This window comes from Lepidochelys olivacea, assembly GCF_965140295.1.
Source record: "Lepidochelys olivacea isolate rLepOli2 genome assembly, chromosome: 1".
In the NCBI taxonomy this organism is placed as follows: domain Eukaryota; kingdom Metazoa; phylum Chordata; order Testudines; family Cheloniidae; genus Lepidochelys; species Lepidochelys olivacea.
In genome coordinates this window covers 264799237-264820041 of record NC_140411.1, presented here as the reverse complement: position 1 = coordinate 264820041, position 20805 = coordinate 264799237, and the positions used below count along the sequence as shown (strand labels likewise).

General features: G+C 45.2%; 1 protein-coding gene across 1 annotated transcript in view; it reads right to left on the bottom strand.

Moving 5' to 3' along the window:
* Nucleotides 1–20805, bottom strand: part of GRIN2B (glutamate ionotropic receptor NMDA type subunit 2B) — a 284759-nt gene that overhangs the window by 90563 nt on the left and 173391 nt on the right. Inside the window, exon 6 of the mRNA XM_084647091.1 lies at nucleotides 15940–16054. Within this exon, the coding sequence (XP_084503217.1) occupies nucleotides 15940–16054 (115 nt within the window). The remainder of the gene's footprint in view (nucleotides 1–15939; nucleotides 16055–20805) is intronic.

Below are 20805 nucleotides of genomic sequence, written 5' to 3'. Positions count from 1 at the left end.
TGAAGGAAATAAAACAAAGTTGCATGAAAATTTTCCATCACTTTTCTGTTTGAACTCTCACAGGGCCAGAGACACCAAACTGAAGCCAGAGATCCCCAAGGGTTGCCTCTTGGGTCCACCCTGAAAGACATTTTGAATTCACAGATCACAACAACTCTGTCACTCTTAGAATTTAAATTGCAACACAGTTGTGTGTATATGTTTTCTTACTTTAATCTGTAAATAAATCTCTTATTTCTTTTTCCAAGTTAATAAAACTTTAAGTTAGTTTATTACAGGATTGGCTACAGGTGTTGTTCGATGTGAGATTTCAGATACAAATTGATCTGGGGTAAGTGACTGCTCTCTTGGGACTGGCAGCAACCTGAATATTTGTGATATTTTGTGTAAGTGACCATTTATCACCAAGTCCAGCTTGCCTGGGTGGCAAGATAGACTGGGGAGTCTAAGGCAGGGGTTCTGACAGCAGTTTTTTTGGTGGCCTCAGAATACGGCCAACAACTCTTGCTGGCGGCTGCTCTGACAAACCTATCTCTCTGTCACTGCCTCCCATGGCCCTTCAGCAAAAGTCCGACGCGGAGACGGTGGGTTGGGAACTCACCGGCCACCTGCAGGGTTCCAGGCTCCCTGTGCCCCTGCTGGGTGGGAGCAGAGGAGCTGTCCAGGGAAGCGCCCCAACGTCTGAACGCCATAGCTGCCCCCACTGACAAGAGCCACCTCCTGTGCCACGCATGCCAACCCCACGTGTCTCCAGAGGCGCTGCCCAGAGCCTCCAAGGAGGCTGAGCAGTGCAGGGATCCGATCTCTGCTGGCAGTACCAGTGCAAAACAACATGGCAGCACACCTCACTGCCCTTGGTAACAGCTATTTGGGAGCAACAGTTGGGTGTTGCAGGGGAGGGAGGCTGCTTTGCCCCACCCCCAATCTCCCCCCATGCTTTGGAGGCTGTCATGGCTTCAAAAAAACCCTCTGGTGGCTGCATGCTGACATGGCAGCCGCATTTGAGAAATGCTGGTCTAAGGAAACTGTCTGTGACTCCATGGTGAGATTGTTACAGTGATCCAGGCATTCAGGTTTGTCACTGGCTGGGTGAAATCTAATTATAGAACCTACTGCCAGTTTGGGGTGTCTGCCTTGTTTTTGACAGTCTGCCCTGAGACAGGCACTCATGGTCGTGAGCCACTCTAGACAGGGTGACATTCACCACTTGGGACGCAGAAACAGCTTGGCAAGAAGCAGCTCAGCATCCAAGACAGAGTTATCACTCTCCCCCCAGGGCCCACCCTAAGGAAGCCATTGGCTGAATTGTCTAAGCATACAGATGAGGTGTGTAAACAGATGAAGATTTTGACCAGTGATCTGATGCAAACTTGGCAGTGAAGGGAAAGCCCTGGGAGGAGGCTCTCTGTCCAGTTTGACAAGAAGGGCCAACCCATCTGCTGGCAGTGTGGGGAAGCTAGCCACATTGTGAGGAGGGGCTCACAAAAGGCAGTGCCTTAAAAGAGGGAGTCCTCAGGGCGTGGGCTCTAACCCTGAAGGGAGAACTACTAGATCCAATACCAGACTGGGAGTGGTCTAAATTCGCTGGCAAGTGCCCAGTCATTGTTGTCTTCAGTGATGTGCAGATGGATGCATTATTGGACACTGGATCCTTGGTGACTACTATCCAGAAGGGAAACTTTCTCCAGTACTGGTGGCCAGAGATCTTATCAAGCCCCCTCCCCCCAAAATTGGATATCGTTAGCTGCTGGGAATGAGTTCAGCATCCCCTCTGTGGGATACATACTTCCAAAATGCTTCACCAACAGGGGATCATTGTGAGTGATGCAAACAACTATGAGTTACCCTCTGTTGGTCTAGGCGTAAATCTGCTCTGGCACGGCTATGACAAACTGAGTAGCCCTGGGGGCTTGTGACCCTCCGCTGCCTCTGCAAGGTGCAGCAGAACACCACCAAACAAATACATGATTACCAGCACTTCACCAAGAAGTAGGGCAAAACTGGAAAGGCCAGGCTTGACACTGACAGACCAGATGCCAGCTCAGGCCAAGACCCCTGGGCCTCACTGACCATTGACAAATGCATAGCTGGAAACCAGTCTGACTCACCTGTGTGTTAAAATAGATATTAGAGTTATAAGAATATGTTCAGTGCTTGGACTTTATGAAATGCTTGTAGGATGCTGCATGTATTAATATTACGATAATATCTGTATCCCATGTCATAAAGGTAATAAGTGTTTGCTCTGTAACTATAAAAAATGTTTGCTAAAACAGTAAATCTCCTCAGGCAGGGGAGAAGCATTACCAAGTGTGAAAAACTAGTTTACCACAAGAGGTGTCATTGCCTGCCCAACAAAGGATGGTCTATAGACAGCTGACAAGCCATTGAGGAACATGAGTGCACAAAAAAAGACTTTGTTGATGGCTTCCCCCACACGCATGAAGAGGGGATGTGCGCAAGCCCTCATCCCATCACAGCTTGAACACTGGGGGTGGGGGGGGGGAGGTTATAGAAATCCCTGTCAAAGAAGAATTGTTATCACTATGTTGCTTGAAATTTGGAGAGGACCAAGGGATCCCCAAGCTGCTTGTCTGTGGTTCGTCCTAAAGAACATATAGAGCTTGCACATTATAGCAGGTACTATTATCTTTTGGACTCTAAGACAATCTCATTTATGTATGTATGTTTACCTGATCTAACCTTGTAAATCGTTCTCATTTCTTTTTCCTAGTTAATAAATCTTTAGTTAGTTTATTACAGGATTGGCTACAAATGTTGTCTTTGGTTTGAGATAAGTGACTCGTCCTTTGGGACTAGGAGTAACCTGACTATTGGTGTGATTTAGGTGTAAGGGGCCATTTATCACAAAGGCAAGTTTGCCTACATGGCAAAATAGACCGGGAGTGCCCAATGGGACTGTCTGTGACTCCATGTTAAGGCTGTTACAGCACTTTAGGAGTTCACACCTGTTACTTGGTTAGTGAAATCTAATTATAGAACATGCCACCAGCCCTGTTCCTTGATAGTCTGCCCTGAGGTTGGCTCCCATGATCATGAGCTACTCTGGACAGCCTGACACCAGGATTTGGGACATCCACCCTCTATAGACAGAACCGAACATAAAAACTCTCCTCCTAAGCAAGACAAAGACTGGCTTTGGGGCAAATATTATACCACCCAGCTGGACCTGTACCCTGGCACAGAGGCAAACTCAATTTTGATGACTCACAGTTTGCTCCCTGTCGGAAAAGGGAAGATGCCAACTGGGAGTCCTGCATCAAGTTGTTCCTCAATCAAACCATTTTACAAGTCCTCTGACTAGACTGGGAGGATGCAGTGATGTCTGAGAGACCAGATGCTGGAATTTCCCCCATTGCCTTACAGACAGCATTAGCAAAAGCCCAAAGGAGGCCTGGCTACAAGAGACAGACATAGGTAATGCACAGATTATGAAAGAACAGAGAGAACTGATCTAGCTGATTCAGAAACACTCCGCTGCCATCTCCAAGCACCTGGCCAATTTTGGATGTGTAATTCACATATAGCACTGGATTGTTACAGACCACGCCCTGATCCAGGAGAGATTCCAACCTGTCCCGCCTGCCTTGTACCAATCAATGAAAGAGAAGGTTAATGAGGTGAAAGAAGCAGATGTGATCAGAGTAAGCTACACTCCCCAGGCAGCTCCCAGTCAAGGTTGACAGGAAACTATAATTCTGTCCGGGCTATTGGAAAAGTGCTTGCACCAAAGCTGTCTGGAGAGTTGTGCCAAGCAGCAGAGATGTATCATGAAGTGTTAGCACAGATAGCACACAGAGCCATGGTCCCAAATACTCATATGGGGCCAGTCTCCATCAGGAGCTCTTAATGACCTGAAAATCAAAAAGGAATCCTACAAAAAATGGAAACAGACAAATTGCTAAGGGTGAATACAAAAGGATAGCACAAGCATGCAGGAAGAAAATCAGAAAGGCTAAGGTACAAAATCAGTTACACTTAGCAAGGGACATAAAAGGCAGTAAGAAGAGGTTCCATAAAAAACGTTCAGAGCAAGAGAAAGAGGAAGAACAGTGTAGGTCCACTAATTTGTGGAGAAGGAGAGCAAACAATGGATGACATCAAGAAGTCTGAGGTGTTTAATGCCTTCACTAAAACGCTTAGTGGTGATCAGATATTTAACAATTAATATTAACAACAAGGGGGAAGGAATCCAAGCCAAAATAGGGAAAGAACAGGTTAAAGAATATTTAGATAAGTTAGATGTATTCAAATCAGCAGGGCCTGATTAAATTCATCCTAGGGTACTTAAGGAATTAGTGGAAGCAATCTCTAAATCATTAGCAATTATCTTTGAGAATTTATGGAGGACGGGTGAGGTCCCAGATAACCAGAGAAGAGGATATATCTAGTGGGGTCTGCAGCGGTCTGCCCTGGGTCTGGTACTATTTAATAATTTTCATTAATGACTTTAATAATGGAGTAGACAGAATGCTTATAAAATGTGCAGATGACACCAAGCTGGGATGGGTTGCAAGCACTTTGGAGCACAGGCTTAGAATTCAAAATGACCTTGAGAAATTGGAGAATTGGTCTGAAATCAACAAGATGAAATTAAATAAAGACAAGTGCGAAGTTCTTTTTAGGAAGAAAAAAACGAAATGCACAACTACAAAATGGGGAATACCCAGCTAGGCAGTAGTACTGCTGAAAAGGATTGGGGATTATAGTGAATCACAAACTGAATATGAGCCAACAATGTGATGCAGTTGTGAAGAAGGCTAATATTCTGGGATGTATGAACAGAAGTGTTGTGCGTAAGACAAGGGAGGTAGCTGTCCTTGTCTGCTTGGCACTGATGAGGTCTCACCTGGAGTATGGCGGCCAGTTCTGGTTACCACACTTTAGGAAAGATGTGGACAAATGGGAGAGGAGAAGTCCAGGGGAGAGCAACAAAAATTATAAAAGTTTTAGAAAACAAGACCTATGACGAAAGGTTAAAAAAATTGGGCATGTTTAGTCTTGAGAAAAGAAGACTGAAGGGGAGGAATTGATAACAGTCTTCAAATCTGTTAAGGGCTGTTATAAAGAGGATGGTGATTGACTGTTCTCCCTGCCCAGTGAAGGTAGGAAAAATAGTAATGGACTTAACGTGCAACAAGGGAGATTTAGAAACTTTTTCCAGTATCTAACCTAACTATAAGGGTAGTTAAGCTTTGGACTAGGCTTCTCGGGGAAGCTTTGGAAGCCCAGTCACTGGAAGTTTTTAAGAACAGGTTAGGCAAACTCCTGTCAGGGATGATCTAGGTTTACTTGGTCCTGACTCAGTGAAGGGGGCTGGATAAGATGACCTTATTCAGGTCCTTTCCATCCCTATATTTCTATGATTCTATGAAACAACAGCCAAGTTACGGATTAGGAGCTACTAATCCATATGATGTGCCACAAGCACTCACCTTGAACTTGATTGAAGAGGTGTGGACCCAACCATGCACCAGGAAGCGCCAGTCCTGATTCCACACTTGGCTGTGCTAGTCATGATGATGTTCTGGGCAGCATTGCCCCAGAACTGGTTTCAGAAGATCTAGGCCTCATTGCACTGGGAGATGCCAGCTTCGCCCTTGCCTCAAAAAGCCCAGGCCCAGATGTGCACCAGGAAGAATGGGTCTGTAATTTGTGCCAGGATGTGGCACCTCCATCCCCTATAAAAACTATATAATATTCTTCAGTAACTGCCCATGCTGCAGTTAGAATACTACAGTGCTCTTTTATAAGGAGCACCAGCTTTTGCCTGCTGGAGAATACACAAAGAGCGACTTCCAGCAGATACAACTCAGCTTAGAGTCTAATGGCTCAGCCCAGTACAGGACGTTCCTTTTGGATTCACAATAGAGACCGTGGCCCCAGTTTACCTCACACTGGTGCACAGCCCTGCATAGGGACAGAGTGGTGGACTTGCTTCCCACCATTCTTGGTGCTCAACTATCCATTGTCAATATTGACCTTGCAGCAGCTGGCAACTAGCCAGGATATAGAAGCACCTGGAGTACTCTTTCTCTGGAATCCCCAGCCACCTATCCCCCAACATGCCCCGGAGCGCATCTTGTGCCAGACAAGGCCATTGAAGAACAAACAAGATGACTGTGAATTAGCCCCACTCTTAGTAAACAATATAGGGTCCCGTTTGAGTCCTGGTTGTGGAGCACATGAACTTAAACACATACAGAGTGAGCCTGGCTAGTGCAGAGGGAGCTCTACTAATTGACTAATTAAGAAGTAGAGAGAGAGCACATGCCCCATTAGCGTGTGAACTTTTGCCCTTAACAAAAGCTGTGTACAAAGAAGTGAGTCAAATGAATGAATGCGGAACATTTACTTATAACAGTAAATACCGCCTGTGAGTACATCAGCTGAAGAACTCAGGGATACAGATCTGTTCCAGAAAATGGTTGCTATGGTTGTTCTGTCATGACTGCCAGCCCTCTGTAGCATCAGTCTGTCTAAAAGACACAGGAGGAGATTCATCAATGTGACAGCATTAGGGTCACAGGGGAGGGAACGTCTGCCTCTTCTATTCAGGCACTGCAAAATCCAGTTTGGCCCCCAGAACAAGCTAGCCTAAGGGCTGCCCCAAGTTGCACTCACCATTGACATAGCCCCTATAGAGCTTGCAACAGCAGGGAATTGACAGGTGCAGGACCATTCTGGACATGACTCTTCCTCTCCCCACCCCTGCTCAGAACACCCCTAGAACTGGTGGGGGACAACCTCTGGCGCCCCACAAGGTTGTTTGTATTTTGTTGATGGGATCTATCCCTTTAAGAACAAGGTGGAGCACTGGACTATAGAATATGGCTGTATGTGACAGAGTTGTATGTCGGAAAAATCACCCTATATATTCAGGGAATGGAAGAGCCTGCCTCTGTAAGCTCTAAAAAGGTCAGGATTTTATATAATACATTTATCTTTTCAGGAAGCAAGACTTATTCTTGAAGGCGTAACATTAGGATGTATTGCATACTGGACGCCTTAGGGTTAGATGTTTAAATCAGCAGGTCTGGATAATTTGAATCCAAGAGTTTAAAAAGAGCTGGCTGAGGAGATCACTGGATTGATAATGTTGATTTTCAATAAGTCTTGGAACAGCAGGGGAGTACCAGAAGACTGGAAGAAAGCTAATGTTGTGCCAAGGTAAACAGGATGACTCTTGTGATTACAGGCCCGACATTGATCCCAGGCCATTATAACCTGCAGGGCTGGAACCATGGGGGTTCTGGGCTGCTGACACCTCTGCATTTCCATAGGAAGCTTAGGCTAGATTCCATTGGGAGGACTCTTGAGGCTGGGCTTGGCGGGAAGTACCACCCAGCAGGACCCGAGTGGTGGACCATTGCAGCCCACTCATTAGCCAGTGCCAATACTTAAACCAGAAAGCCACTAAGGGGAGCTATCTGAGCAACAACACAGAGTGCCTGCCCATCTGTGCGCCACACCCTGCTTGCAATAGACCCTAGACTCCAGCTTCCAGACCTTGTTCGTCCTTGACTTCACTATTCGATCGCTGTCTATAACCTGGCACCCAACCCCATTCTTCTGATAACCTGATCCTACCTGACACCACTCTCTCAGTTCACCCTCTGGCCTGTTTCAGAATCTGACCTGCCGATAACCTGACCCTGCCTTCCTCCTGACACCTGATTCTTGGTCTGCCCACTGGCTTGTTTTAGACTCTGACCTCAAGGTACCTGATTCGGCCTGATTCCCAATTCCTGCTCCAACCACTAGGTCTGACCGCCCAGGTCTCAGATATGACAGATTGCTCAGACCACCTTCACCCTCCTCCCCCCCCCAATCCATCCATCCCCTCCACTGATGATGGAAGAGACAGGCTGCCCTCCCACCAGCAGCTCCCTGAGAGCCCAGGATCTGCAGGACCAAGTCATCTGTCTGCAGAAGGAGAACCTCACACTACAGACCCATGCTATGCAGTATGCACTCAAAGTAAAGACCCTGCGCAAGCAACTAGTTTGGTCACAGATTCAGGTGGCACAGCTCACTGCTGAGGCACAGACCCTACGTGAGCAGCTTGCAGGCTCACAGGGAGAAGCAGCGACACTATGAGCCTGAACAGACCGCCCATTGCCTCAACCAGTCCTTGCGGTATCATTGCCCAAACACTTCAATGGCGATCACGGGAAATTCTGGGGTTACCTGTATGCCGGCAGCTCTTCCTGCTCTGCCCCTGAGTGTACCCCCACAGACCAGACTAAGGTGGGGCTAGTAGTCAGCCTGCTGTCTGGTGAAGCACTTGACTGGGCATCCTCCCTGTTGGAGCAGAACAGCCCAGTGCTCTCTGACTGGGATGCTTTCCTGCAAGCCTTTGCAACCATCTTCAATAGCCTGTATCACATCCACTCTGCAGAAGCTCTGGAAGCTTCACCGGGGCAAAGGTCAGCCACCTCCTATGCCACCTATTTCTGACAGCTTGTGGCTGGTGCTGAACAGAATGAGGCAGCCCAACTTTACCAGCTTTGATGGGAGCACAATGATGAGGTAAAGAACGAGCTAGCTCGCACTGAAAACCCCACCCACCTAGACATCTTGATTGATCTTACCCTGTGCATGGACTCCTGACTGTGTAAATGGAAGGAGGAAGGGAGGGGTGGCCAACACCTCCATGCCCTCCCTCTACACCGAGGCCTGCAGAACCGAGTCCTGAACCAATCGAGTTGACCTGGGTCACCAACGTCTGACCCTGGAGGAGACAGAACCTCGACAACAGCTGAACCTGTTTTTAGTGTGAGAGAGCAGGACGTGCCCTTGCCTCCTGCCCAACTTGGAAGAACTTGGGAAACAGACCAGCCCAGACCCAGTAGGGGGATACAGTCTGGGCATCACCAGACCTCCTTGCTCTAGAACCACCCCACCGTCATCAAGTAGAATCTGACCTGCATGGGCAGCGGGTTGCCTAGGCTGGGGGAGGCTCTGCCTCCCCAAACTGCCAGGCGTGGCCCCGCCCCCTGCTGTGACCACTCCCTTCATGCGGCTCCAGTCCTCCAGCAGCTCCAGCCCCCAGAGCTCCAGCTGGGGCTGTGGAGGCTGGGGCCACGTGCCACCTGCCCTCCCGTGCTCCGGGGCTGGGGCCGCACACCCTCTGGGTGCTCCTTTGGGACTGGGGGGCTAGCCATGGGACTAGGCCAGTGGCCACGGTGGGAGGGGCTTTGGGCTCCAGAAAATGGGGAAGGGGCGGGGCTGGAGGTTACCCCCAGCCAACAGTTCACGCATCACCCATGCTGACCTGGGAACCCCGCATTTCCAGTTGCTACTTCAGTTCCAGGTCTTGGGGCAGGTGCAGCAGATTCCTCAACAGTGAGCAATGATAAACCCAACTTTATAGATGCTGAGGCAGCCAAAACCCTCCAGATCCCCCTCCAGCTGAAACATACACCAGACCTGCTGGAGCCAATTGACGGGTCATCCCATAATCTTAATGGTTGTGGAGTGCCTGACCAAAATGGCCCAATTCATGCCCTGCAATCAGCTTCCCTTTGCTCAGACTACTGCCCAACTCCTACTGAACAACGTGGTCCAGCTCCACAGACTCCCAGACCACATAGTTCCCCAGCAGAGGCTCACAGTTCACCTCTCACTTCTGGTGCAAAGCGTTCAGGCTGCTGGGTATCTGCATATCCACCCCCACTGCATACCAACCTCCCAGAGAGGGACAAACAGAATGGGTGAACGAAGTACTGGAGCAGTACATGAGATGCATTGTAAATTATCATCAAGATAACTGGTCTATGCTCCTGCCATATGTCAAACATATGCCATATGTTTTCTTACAATAATGCTGACCATCCCTCTACGGGTCAGAGCCCCTGCTTCACTAATTACTAGTTCCACCCTGGTTTCTACCCGGTGTTACCAGCAGCCTCCCCAAACCCTGCTGCCAACATCTGCGTCCAACAGATGCATCTTATTCAGGAAGAACTCAAGAACCACTTAGAAGAGGCAAAGGAGGCCTACAAGAGATATGCAGACCATCGGCGACTAGAAGCTCCAGTATTTACAGTTGGCCAGAAGGTATGGCTCACTGCCAGACACCTCCAGACCAGGCAACTCTCCCATAAATTGAGCCATCCATTCCTGGGACCCTTCCTGAATATGCCAGCGGATTAATCCGGTTATCTTCAAACTCCGTCTTCCCCAGTCTCTCAAAATACACCCAGTTTTCCATGTTTCCCTTCTGAATTCCTGTACTGAGAATTCCTTCCGACTGAACCACACTGCCACCTCCACCAGTCAAAATCCAGGATCACAAGGAATACAAAGTGTGTGCCAGCCTCAATTCCCAAGAGCTGCCTGTACTGTCTGGTGAACTGGGAAGACTATGACCCAAAAGAATGCACTTGTGAGCCTGCCTCCTACATCTACACCCCTGACCTGCTGGAAGACCTGCTGGAAGAATTCCACCAGTCTCACCCAGACAAGGTTGGGCCAGCACCACCATGAAGGGAGGCCTGAAAGAGGGCATGATGTTAGAGTCTGCAGGGCTGGAACCTGGGACCATGGGGATTCTGGGCTATTGATGCCGCTGCATCACCACAGGAGGCTTAGACTGGGCTCCCATGGGAAGACCTTGTGAGGTTGAGCTCAGCAGGAAGTACTGCCCAGCAGGACCTGAGTGGCAGCCCCTTACATCCCACTGATTGGCTGGTGCCAGTACTTAAACCAGGAAGTCATAACGGGGTGTCTGAGGAACACCACAGCCTGCTTGTCTCTGCACCAGACCCTGCTTGCGATTGACCCTAGACTCCAACTTCCAACCCTGTTTTTTTTCTCAACTTTACTATTCGATTGCCATCTGTAACCTGGTACCCGACCCTGATCTTCTGGTAATCTAATCGTACCTGACGCCTGACTCTCAGTTCATCCTCTGGCCTGTCTTGGACTCTGTTCTCACAGTAACCTAATCCTTCCTGCCTCCTGATGTGTGACTCTTGTTCTGCCCACTAGCCCATCTCGGACTCTGACTTCCTGGTAGCTGATTCAGCCTGACTCCCAACTCCTGCTCTGACCATTAGGTCTCACTGCCCACGTCTTGCTCATGACATGGGAAAGATAATGGAGAAGCTGATACAGGATTCGATTAAAACTTAAAGGAGGGTGATGTAATTAATGCAAATCAATATGGGTTTATGGAAAATAGATCCTATCAAACTAACTCAATATCTATTTTTGATGAGATTACAAGTTTCGTTGATAAAGGTAATAGTGTTGATGTAATATACTTAGAATTCTATGAGGCATTTGACTTGGTACTGCATGACATTTTGATTAAAAAACTAGAAAGATACAAAATTAAGACAGCACACATTAAATGGATTAAAAACTGGATAACTGATAGATCTCCAAATTTAATTGTAAATAGGGAATCATCATCAAAGAGGTGTGTTTCAAGAGGTGTCTGTGGGGATCAGTTCTTGGCCCTACACTATTTAACATTTGTATTAATGAACTGCAAGAAACCATAAAATCATCACTCAAAGTTTGCGGATGACAGAAAAATCGAGGGTGTGATAAATAATAAAGAGGAGATGTCACTGAAACAGAGCAATCTAGACTGTTTGGTAAGCTGGGCACAAGCAAAAAATATGTATTTTAATAGGGCTAACTGTAAATGTACACATCTAGGAATAAAGAACGTAGGCCATTCTTTCAGGATGGGGGACTCTATCCTGGGAAACAGTAACTGAAAAAGATTTGGGGGGCATGGTGGATAATCAGCTGAACATGAGCTCCCAATGATACACTGTGGCCAAAACAGCTAATGCAATCCTTGGATGCATAAACAGGAGAATCTCCAGTAGGAGTAGAAAGGTTATTTTACTTCTGTATTTGGCACTGCTGCAACCCCTGCTGGAACAGTGTGTCTAGTTCTGGTGTCCACAATTCAAGAGAGTGTTGATAGTTTGGAGAGGGCTCAGAAAAGAGCAGTGAAGATGATTAAAGAATTAGAAAACATGCCTTAGACTCAAGGAGCTCAATCACTCTATCTATTTAGCTTAACAAAGAAAAGGTTAAGGAGCGACTTGATTACAGCCTATAAGTACCTACATGGGGAACAAATGTTTAATAATGGGCTCTTCAATCTAGCAGAGAAAGGTATATAACACAGTCCAGTGGCTGGAAGCTGATGTTAGACAAATTCAGACTAGAAATAAGGCATACATTTTTAACAGTGAGCGAGTAACCGTTGGAACAATTTATCAGTTCTCCATCACTAGTAATATTTTAAATCAAGATTGGATTTTTTCTAAAAGACATGTTCTGGGAATTATTTTGTGGAAATTCTCTGACCTGTGTTATACAATGGTCCTTTCTGGCCTTCGAACCTATGAATCTAGGGTGCTGCTAATGAGTTACAAAGCTTTTCATGCGAGGGTCACCAGTCTGAATCCAGCTCCGCTCAGCCAGGGTTAAAAGGTATTCCAGCATAATAGATGTATAGTGGCCCCTATGTATCAGACTTTCCCACAAAGTCTCCCCATGGACTTCCTTATGGCACTGGTCAAGCTGACCACTTAGAAGCAGGAGAAGAAAGATCACTCATAAAAATGCCCTTTGTGACTGTGGTGCTATTTTCCTGGACCTTGCACATGCACGCATCCAGTTTTAGATTCATCGATTCTAAGGTCAGAAGGGACCATTTTGATCACGTAATCTGACCTCTTGTACAACACAGGGTACAGAACTTCCCAGAAATAATTCCCATTTGAACTAAAGCAGATCTTTTAGAAAAACATCAATTCTTGATTTTTAAAATTGCCAATGGTTAATTACCCTCGCTGTTAAAATTTACAGCGCTCCTCTGGGCAGCATCCACTGACTCCCCACTTCAAAGCTTCTTGCATCAGTGGACACTGTGTGTGGTTCTCTGCTCGGTGTGTCCCCAACTCCATTTTACTGCACCTTTTACCTCACTCCTGTTCCAAGCCCTCTTGAGTTGTCCCCCTGTTCTCAGCTGACCCCAGTTCCTTTTTTGATCCCTCCTTTACTTTAGGGTTAGATGCAAATTTTTTAGAAATATCATAGAATCATAGAAATGTAGGACTGGAAGGGATCCCGATAGGTCATCTAGTCCAGTCCCTTGCACTGAGGTAGGACTAATGATCTAGACCATCCCTGACAGGTGTTTGTTTCTAACCTGTTCTTAAGAATCTCCAGTGATGGAGATTCTGCAGCCTCACTTGGTAATTTATTCCAGTGCTTAATTATCCTGAAAGTTAGGAAGTTTTTCCTAATGGCTAACCTAAATCGCTCTTGCTTCAAGTTAAGACCACTACTTCTTGTCCTGTCCTCAGTGGTTAAGGGAAACAGTTTATCACCCTCCTCTTTATAACCACCTTTTATGTACTTTGAAGACTTATCATGTGCCCCCTCAGTCTTCTCTTCTCCAGATTAAACAAATGCAATTTTTTCAATCTTTTCTTGTAGGTCATGTTTTCTAGATCTTTAATCATTTTTATTGCTTTCCTCTGAATCTTCTCTAATTTGTCCACACCTTTCCTAAAGTGTGGTGCCCAGAATTGGATACAATACTCCAGCTAAAAGAAAAGGAGGACTTGTGGCACCTTAGAGACTAACAAATTTATTTGAGCATAAGCTATCAGTGCTGAATAGAATGGAAGAATTACAACACTTCAGAATGACGTTCACTTTTTTTGCAACAGTATTACATTGTTGACTCTCATTTAGTTTGTGATCCACTATAAATCCCAGATCTTTTTCTGCAGTACTCCTTCCTAGGCAGTCATTTCCCATTTTGTATTTTACAATTGATTATTCCTTTCTAAGTGTAGTACTTTGCATTTGACTTTATTGAATTTCATCATATTTATTGCAGACCATTTCTCCAGTTTGTGCTGATCATTTTGAATTCTAATCCTGTCCTCCAAATCACTTGCAACCCTCCTCAGCCTGGTGTTGTCTGCAAATTTTAAAAATGTACTCTCTATGCCATTTTCCAAATCATTTATGAAGATATTGAACAGAACCAGACCCAAGACAGACCCCTCTGGGTCCCTACTCGATATGCTCTTCCAGCTTGATTGTGAACCATTGATAACTACTCTCGGAGTATGTTTTTCCAACCAGTTATGCACTCACCTTATAGTAGGTTAATTTAAGCTATATTTCCCTAGTTTGTTTCTGATATAGTATCAAAAGCCTTATTAAAGTTGAAAATACATGATATCTATTGCTTCCCCATTATCAAAAATGCTTGTTACCCTATCAAAGTATATTATATTGGTTTGACATGACATGTTCTTGACAAACCCATGATGACTGTTACTTATCATCTATTATCTTCCAGGTGTTTACAAATTGATTGTTTGTTTGATTATTTGCTCCCTTATCTTTCCGGGTACTGAAGTTAGACTGACTGGTCTTTATTCCCCTTTCTATAAATAGGTACTGTATTTGCCCTTTTCCAGTCCTGTGGGATCTCGCCCATCCTCCACAACTTCTGAAAGAGAATGCCTAATGGCTCAGAGATCTCTTCAGACAATTCCTTAAGCATACTAGAATGTATTTCATCAGGCCCTGCTGACTTGAAGACCTCTAACTTGTTTAAGTAAGTCTTAACTTTTTCCTTCCCTAGATTAGCCTTAGATCCTACCCCATTTATACTGATGTTCGCTATTGTTAGTCATCCAATCGGTGCTAACCTTTTTGGTGAAAAGTGAAACAAAAAAGACATTTAATACTGTGGCCATTGCTGCATTTTTGTTATATTCTCTCCTACTCAGAGAGTGATGGGCCTATTCTGTATTTGTAGAATGTATTATTGTTACCCTTTATGTCCCTACCTAGTTTAATCTCATTTTGTGCCTTGGCCTTTCTAATTTTGTCCCTACATGTTAATGGGGATTTTTTATATTCATCCTTCATAATTTGACCTAGTTTTCACATTTTGTCTTACTCTTTTAGGAGTTCCAGTTTATTGAAGATCTCCTGGTTAAGCCAGGATGGTCTTTCACCAGACTTCCCATCTTTCCTATGCTTTGAGATCATTTGCTCTTATGCCTTTCATAATGTCTCTTTAAAAAAACTGCCAACTCTCCTGAACATTTTTCCCTTAGACTTGCTGCCCAGGGGACATTATCTACCTATTCTCTGAGTTTCTTAACGTCTGCATTTTTGAAGTCCATTCTCTTCATTCTGCTTTTTTCCTTCCAACTATTCCTTAGAATTATGAACTCGATCATTTCATGATTACTTTCACCCAAGCTGCCTTCTATCTTGAAATTCCATCTTCCAAGATGCAAATGAACTCATTAAATAATTTACCTAAAATGTCATACATGGAGCTGCACCTAACACCCCATCCCATTGAAAATTGTATGCGTCTCTCTCTAGTGGCTGAAGTCCTAAACCTTGATACAAAGGATAGCTAATGTTGTATCTCTTTTAGTTAGTAAAGGCCTGCGATTTTGATGCTGAAGTTCCTGAGTTCTAGTCCTCATGTCATATATAAGGCGAAGCTGGTAACTGCAGTGTCTACAGCCAGGGGTCCATTCGACTGACTGTCCCCATTCAAGGCTGTCCTTAAATCTGTCAGTGGTTCTGCTGTAGGGAGCTGAACTCTATTACGTAAAACAGGAAAGTGGACGCTGAAGGGAACCATGAGTGAATCTATGAACGTTTTATGCAAACTAATATGATAATGTATTGGTGGCCTACATTTGAGAAGAGATGGTGTCCTTGTATTATTGGAGACACCCAAATCCAGCTCCCACAGATCCTCAGAGGAAGTAAGGAGCTGGTCACCCTTTGGTACAAGGAAGTCCTGAAGAGAGAGGGGTTAATTTGATGAGCACCTTCACCACCCTCCTCCTTCCCAGTTTAGTCCAAGAGTCTCCAAACATATCCTACCCTCTCCCATTTCCTCTCCTTGGTTAGAAGGATGATCACCAGCTTGGGATGCATCTGGTAGCCGTCCTCACTGAAGGACAAATTCCTCCCTTCAAAGGTGACATTAATCAGGTACCTAGAAGAGAGAGAAAAGATAGAAGATTTTAAACACACAACAACCATACCCAGAACAGAGACCTACCTCCCTGACCGCAGTTTAAATGAGGGTTGTAGTGACAGTGCAACGGACTTGGAACAGCAGGGAGGGAATCAGAGAGGGAATGGGGGAAGTAGCAGTGGCAGAGGGGTAACAGGAGAGCTGTTATGTAAGGAGTTGAGAGAGACAGACCAAGGCAATCTCCCATATGTCACTACTGGCCGCTGTGATAGGACGATCACTTTTCTCTCTGGCTCTTGCTGAATTGCTTTGTGAGTAGTACCCATCGCAACCACATTAGTGCAAGCATGCTCACAGTACTTAATTTCCCCTTCCATAAAGGGCATGAATATTCTGCATGTGCTCCAGACCCTCATCCTCACTCTCTCTCAGAGAGGCATCTCCTTCACATATCATTGAAAGATGGTCATGGGATGGGGATACAGAGGTGGAGATACTGCTCTCATCAGGTGACCAGCTAATGTGGCAGGGTGCTGCAGGGAGAGGAGTAAGGAAAGTGAGATGCGCCCTATTCAACTGCCATTGACATCAATGCACTTTTTGGCATTGACTTCAATGGCAGCAGAACAGGGCCCAAAGCAGCTCTTTGAGGCATAGGATTAATTCACAGATTAAAGGCTCTGGTAGCCAGTTAAAAGAGCCTTTTTGTAAGGATGGAATAGTTCATTGTATGTAGTGGGATCAAACAATAAAAGTCACAAAGACGAACAGCCAACCAAATCACTGGAGCACCTTCTCAAGATCTCATTTGGTCTATAGCGGGTGCCTCACTGCTGAGCAGCCCAGTCCAGTCTTGGGCCATCCCATAATAAAAATTAAAATGGTCTATTAAACAGACTGGGCCTCGTACTCATTTACAACAAGGCCACTTTGCACCACTCTGTCAGTGAAAAGGGCTTTCATGGAGACATAGTTTGCTGTTCTACTCACTTTAAGGCTCCTTGACACTGCCAAAGCATTTTAAAGAGGCCTGGCTGTACATGAGAATCAGGTCTATTGTTTTTAACTATCCAAATGACATGTTTTATTTTAAAATTACATTGTGGGCGTGAGGGAGAGGAAATAGATTCATAGATATTAAGGTCAGAAGGGACCATTATCATCATCTAGTCTGACCTCCTGCACAACGCAGGCCACAGAATCTCACCCACCCACTCGTGTGATAAGCCTCTCACCTATATCTGAGCTATTTAAGTCCTCAAATCATGGTTTAAAGACTTCAAGGAGCAGAGAGAGAATCCTTCAGCAAGTGAACCGTGCCCCATGCTACAGAGGAAGGTGAAAAATAGATGTTTCATAGTTCAATGGCTTATAAGAAACCTTTGGCAGTCTCCCCCGTTTGTATATTTCACTTCAACTCACTATCCTGTTCTCGCAAAACTAGAATTTTTCATTACACACCTGCTATATCACAAGTAGAGTCACATAATGGTAAGAGCTAGAGGTGACCATCTTATCAGCAGGGTTGGCCCCAATAACAATTTCTTCAGTGTTTTGTCCAGTCCCATTTAAAAACTACTCAAGCAGTGTTTCTACCACCTACATCAAAAGACTCTTCAAATCTACTACACCACTGTGACTCTGACAGACCAGATGCCAGCTCATGCCAAGCATCCCCGGCCTCAATGGAACACTGATAAATACACAGCTAAAATCGGCCTGGCTCACTTGTGTGTTAGTATGGTTTAAATAAGTATTAGAATTATAAACATGTGCTTAGAATTTAGACTTTATGGAATGCTTGCAATCTCACTTGTAACATCTGTATCCAATACTGTAAGATAATTTTTAAATGTTTGTATTATAAGCCTCTATGACTGCGTAAATCACGGGTAAACTACTGAGCTCCAAGCTCCAACTGACAGTGTTATATCCTGGCTAACAAGGAAGGCCCATCAATGCCAGATGAACTATTGTGGAACATTAAAAAGGACAAAAGACTTGGTTGATTGCTTTCCCTACCACCACCCCCATGAAGATGAGATATGCAAGTGAATTTCTCCCATCAGCTGAGTTTGCAGCTGAAAGCACAAGGGAGGAAGAGAATAAAATACCCTAACAAGAAGGAACTGTATCTTATGCCTGATTGGACTCTGGGGGCAAGATTTCTAGGCATAAGCAAAGGATCCTAAGCTGCTTTGCCTGGGTTAGCCCTAAAAGATATAGAGCTTGCTGATTATAGAAACTTCTATTATCTTTTGAAACTTAACATTGGAACTCACTTGTGTATGTATGCTTGCCTGCTTTAACCTTACAAATTACTCTCTGGCTTCCTTTTCCTATTTAATAAATCTTTACATAGTTTATTATAGGATTGGCTACAAGCACCTCTGGTGTGAGATCTAAAGTGCAATTGACTTGGGGTAAATTACTGGTCCGTTGGGACTGGGAGTAACCTGAATATTGCTGTGATTCGCAGTAGAATGGACGATCTATCACAAAGGTCAGCTTGCCTGGCTGGCAAGTGCCCAAAGGGACTGTCTGTGGCTCCATGTTAAGGCCATTATAGTGCCTGAGGAGATTACACCTGATCATTGGTTGGCAAAATCTAAGTACAGAACTCACAACCAGCTTGGGGTTTGTGCCCTGTCTCTTAAAAGTCTGCCCTGAAGTAGGTCCTCACTCTTGAGCTACTGCAGGACAGCTTAACACACACATTTTGTTAGGAAATGTTTCCTCATACTCAAACTAAATTTCCCTTTAATTGCACTTGAACAATCCTAAAAAATCCCTCTTCCTTTGAGCTATTTAAACCCTCTGAACGTTTGTGGATGATTACCATTACTAACCCCATCATAATTTAACCAAATGACTGTATACACAATCAGTCAAGTTTTTATAAAGCAACTAATAATTTTAGGTGCCTCCCTTTATGGGTGCCCAATCTGAGTCCAAAGGGTCTGATTTTCAGAGAGTGGGTGCTTATCACTTTCTAAAATTCAGGCCTCTTTTACAGAGAGTTCTGTTAGGCACCCAAAATCACTAGTCATTTTTTAAAATCTTGGCCATGTAATGTCTGGAACATTTCCTCAAGCTAGATAAGTTCTCCAGTCTGAGAACCACTTTTTTGCTTTTCCCTGAATTCCCTCCAATTATTTTGCATCATTCTTGTTCTGATGTGTCCAGAGCAGCAAATGATATTCCAGGTGAAAGGCTCCCTCAGAGCACCAGAAAAATTGATAAGATCCCTTCAGCGTGAGGCCATCATGAGAACTATTTCAGTGTGGGTTAGGAGGCAGCTTTATTTCAGTGTTTAGAAAACAGCGGCAAAAAAGAAGAGATTAACTATGCATCAATATACAATATTTCTAACAACCTTCCAAGAGCAATAACATTGGGGGAATCTCCATCACCACAGCGTGGAGACAGCAAGAAAGTTCATAGAAATCAGCAAGAGCTATTTGACAACAGGGTTTCTTTTCTTTTTGTTTTTCATTGCAAAGATCAGAACCATAATAATAATTAGAGAGGAGTCAGGAGTTGCATTGAGATTTGCACCTAAAGCAGTACTAAAATCCCTCTGTTTCACACTTTAAGGACTGAATTTAGTCTCTAAAATTGGTACAAGAACTCTTCAGGGAGTTCTCTTTCTAGTTCTGTAGTAGCATATTTACCAACTTTTACAGTGGGAATACTTAAACATGCTCCCTTCTGAACGTTGCCCTGCTTTCCTTACATTTCTTAAGATACTTGTATCCAAACAACTACTAACAGCACCCATGATCTCCAGACCTTGGACACATAGACTTGCACACTCTAATGGTATCTCTGACATAGGCCACTTTTGAAATGTTAAAATTAAACCCATAGTCTTTCCCCTTCGTTGGGATAATGGACATGCACTACACCAAGATTAGCCAAATGGATTTGCTCAGATCTGTCAGCTACTTCCATTTTCCGTCGCCGACGGTCTGTCTCCCTGACTCACGAGCTCTGCTCAGCACTGAGATCCTCAGGACCCAGGGAAACAGGCTGGGCAGACGAGGGTATGGTAGGTGGACAGTGATGGAGAGATGGGCCTCTGGGTGTGGGTACTGGTTAACAAGGGATGGATTGGGGAGGGGGGGGATGAGAGGCTGAGCAGGGATGTGTGATGGACCTGAGGGAGAAGCAGCTTGTGTGAAAGGCAGATGGGGGCCTCCAGCGGTGTAGAGGGCCTGGGGTGATGGAAGCCCAGTGCTTCTGTGCCAATGTATTAGTGTTTGAAAGGCTCCCTGGCACAGCAAGCCAACAGTGTACAAGACAGCAACACCCACGCAGCTGACTGACTGTGCACACCACCCTTGGCACACTAAGGGCCCACACACGGCATTGCTGCCTTGGTACGTGTCCCAAACAGCCCTTATCTGCTCCAACCAGCTGCTCCCAAGTAAGACCTACGTTCTGCCAGAACCCCCCATAACACCACCTCCCCCGAGCAAGGAGCTGAGTGGGAATGGGGGTGAGCAGGGAGACTGCTCAGCATCTCTGCACTGAGGCATTAGCTATGGAGGGAGGAGACATGTGTGCAGTGGGTGGTGGATGGGGGGGGTGAGGTAATTCAGAGGAGATGAAATCATGGTTGTAGGTTGGGTGAGTAGTTAACTAGTGATATTCTGGGTTTTTTTATGCTTTAGCTGATGATACAGGCACTTGAGCAATCTTAATGGCCTTTTAACAAAGCTTTCTGTTTGCGGAATAATCATAATATAAGCATTTCTCTAGCACCT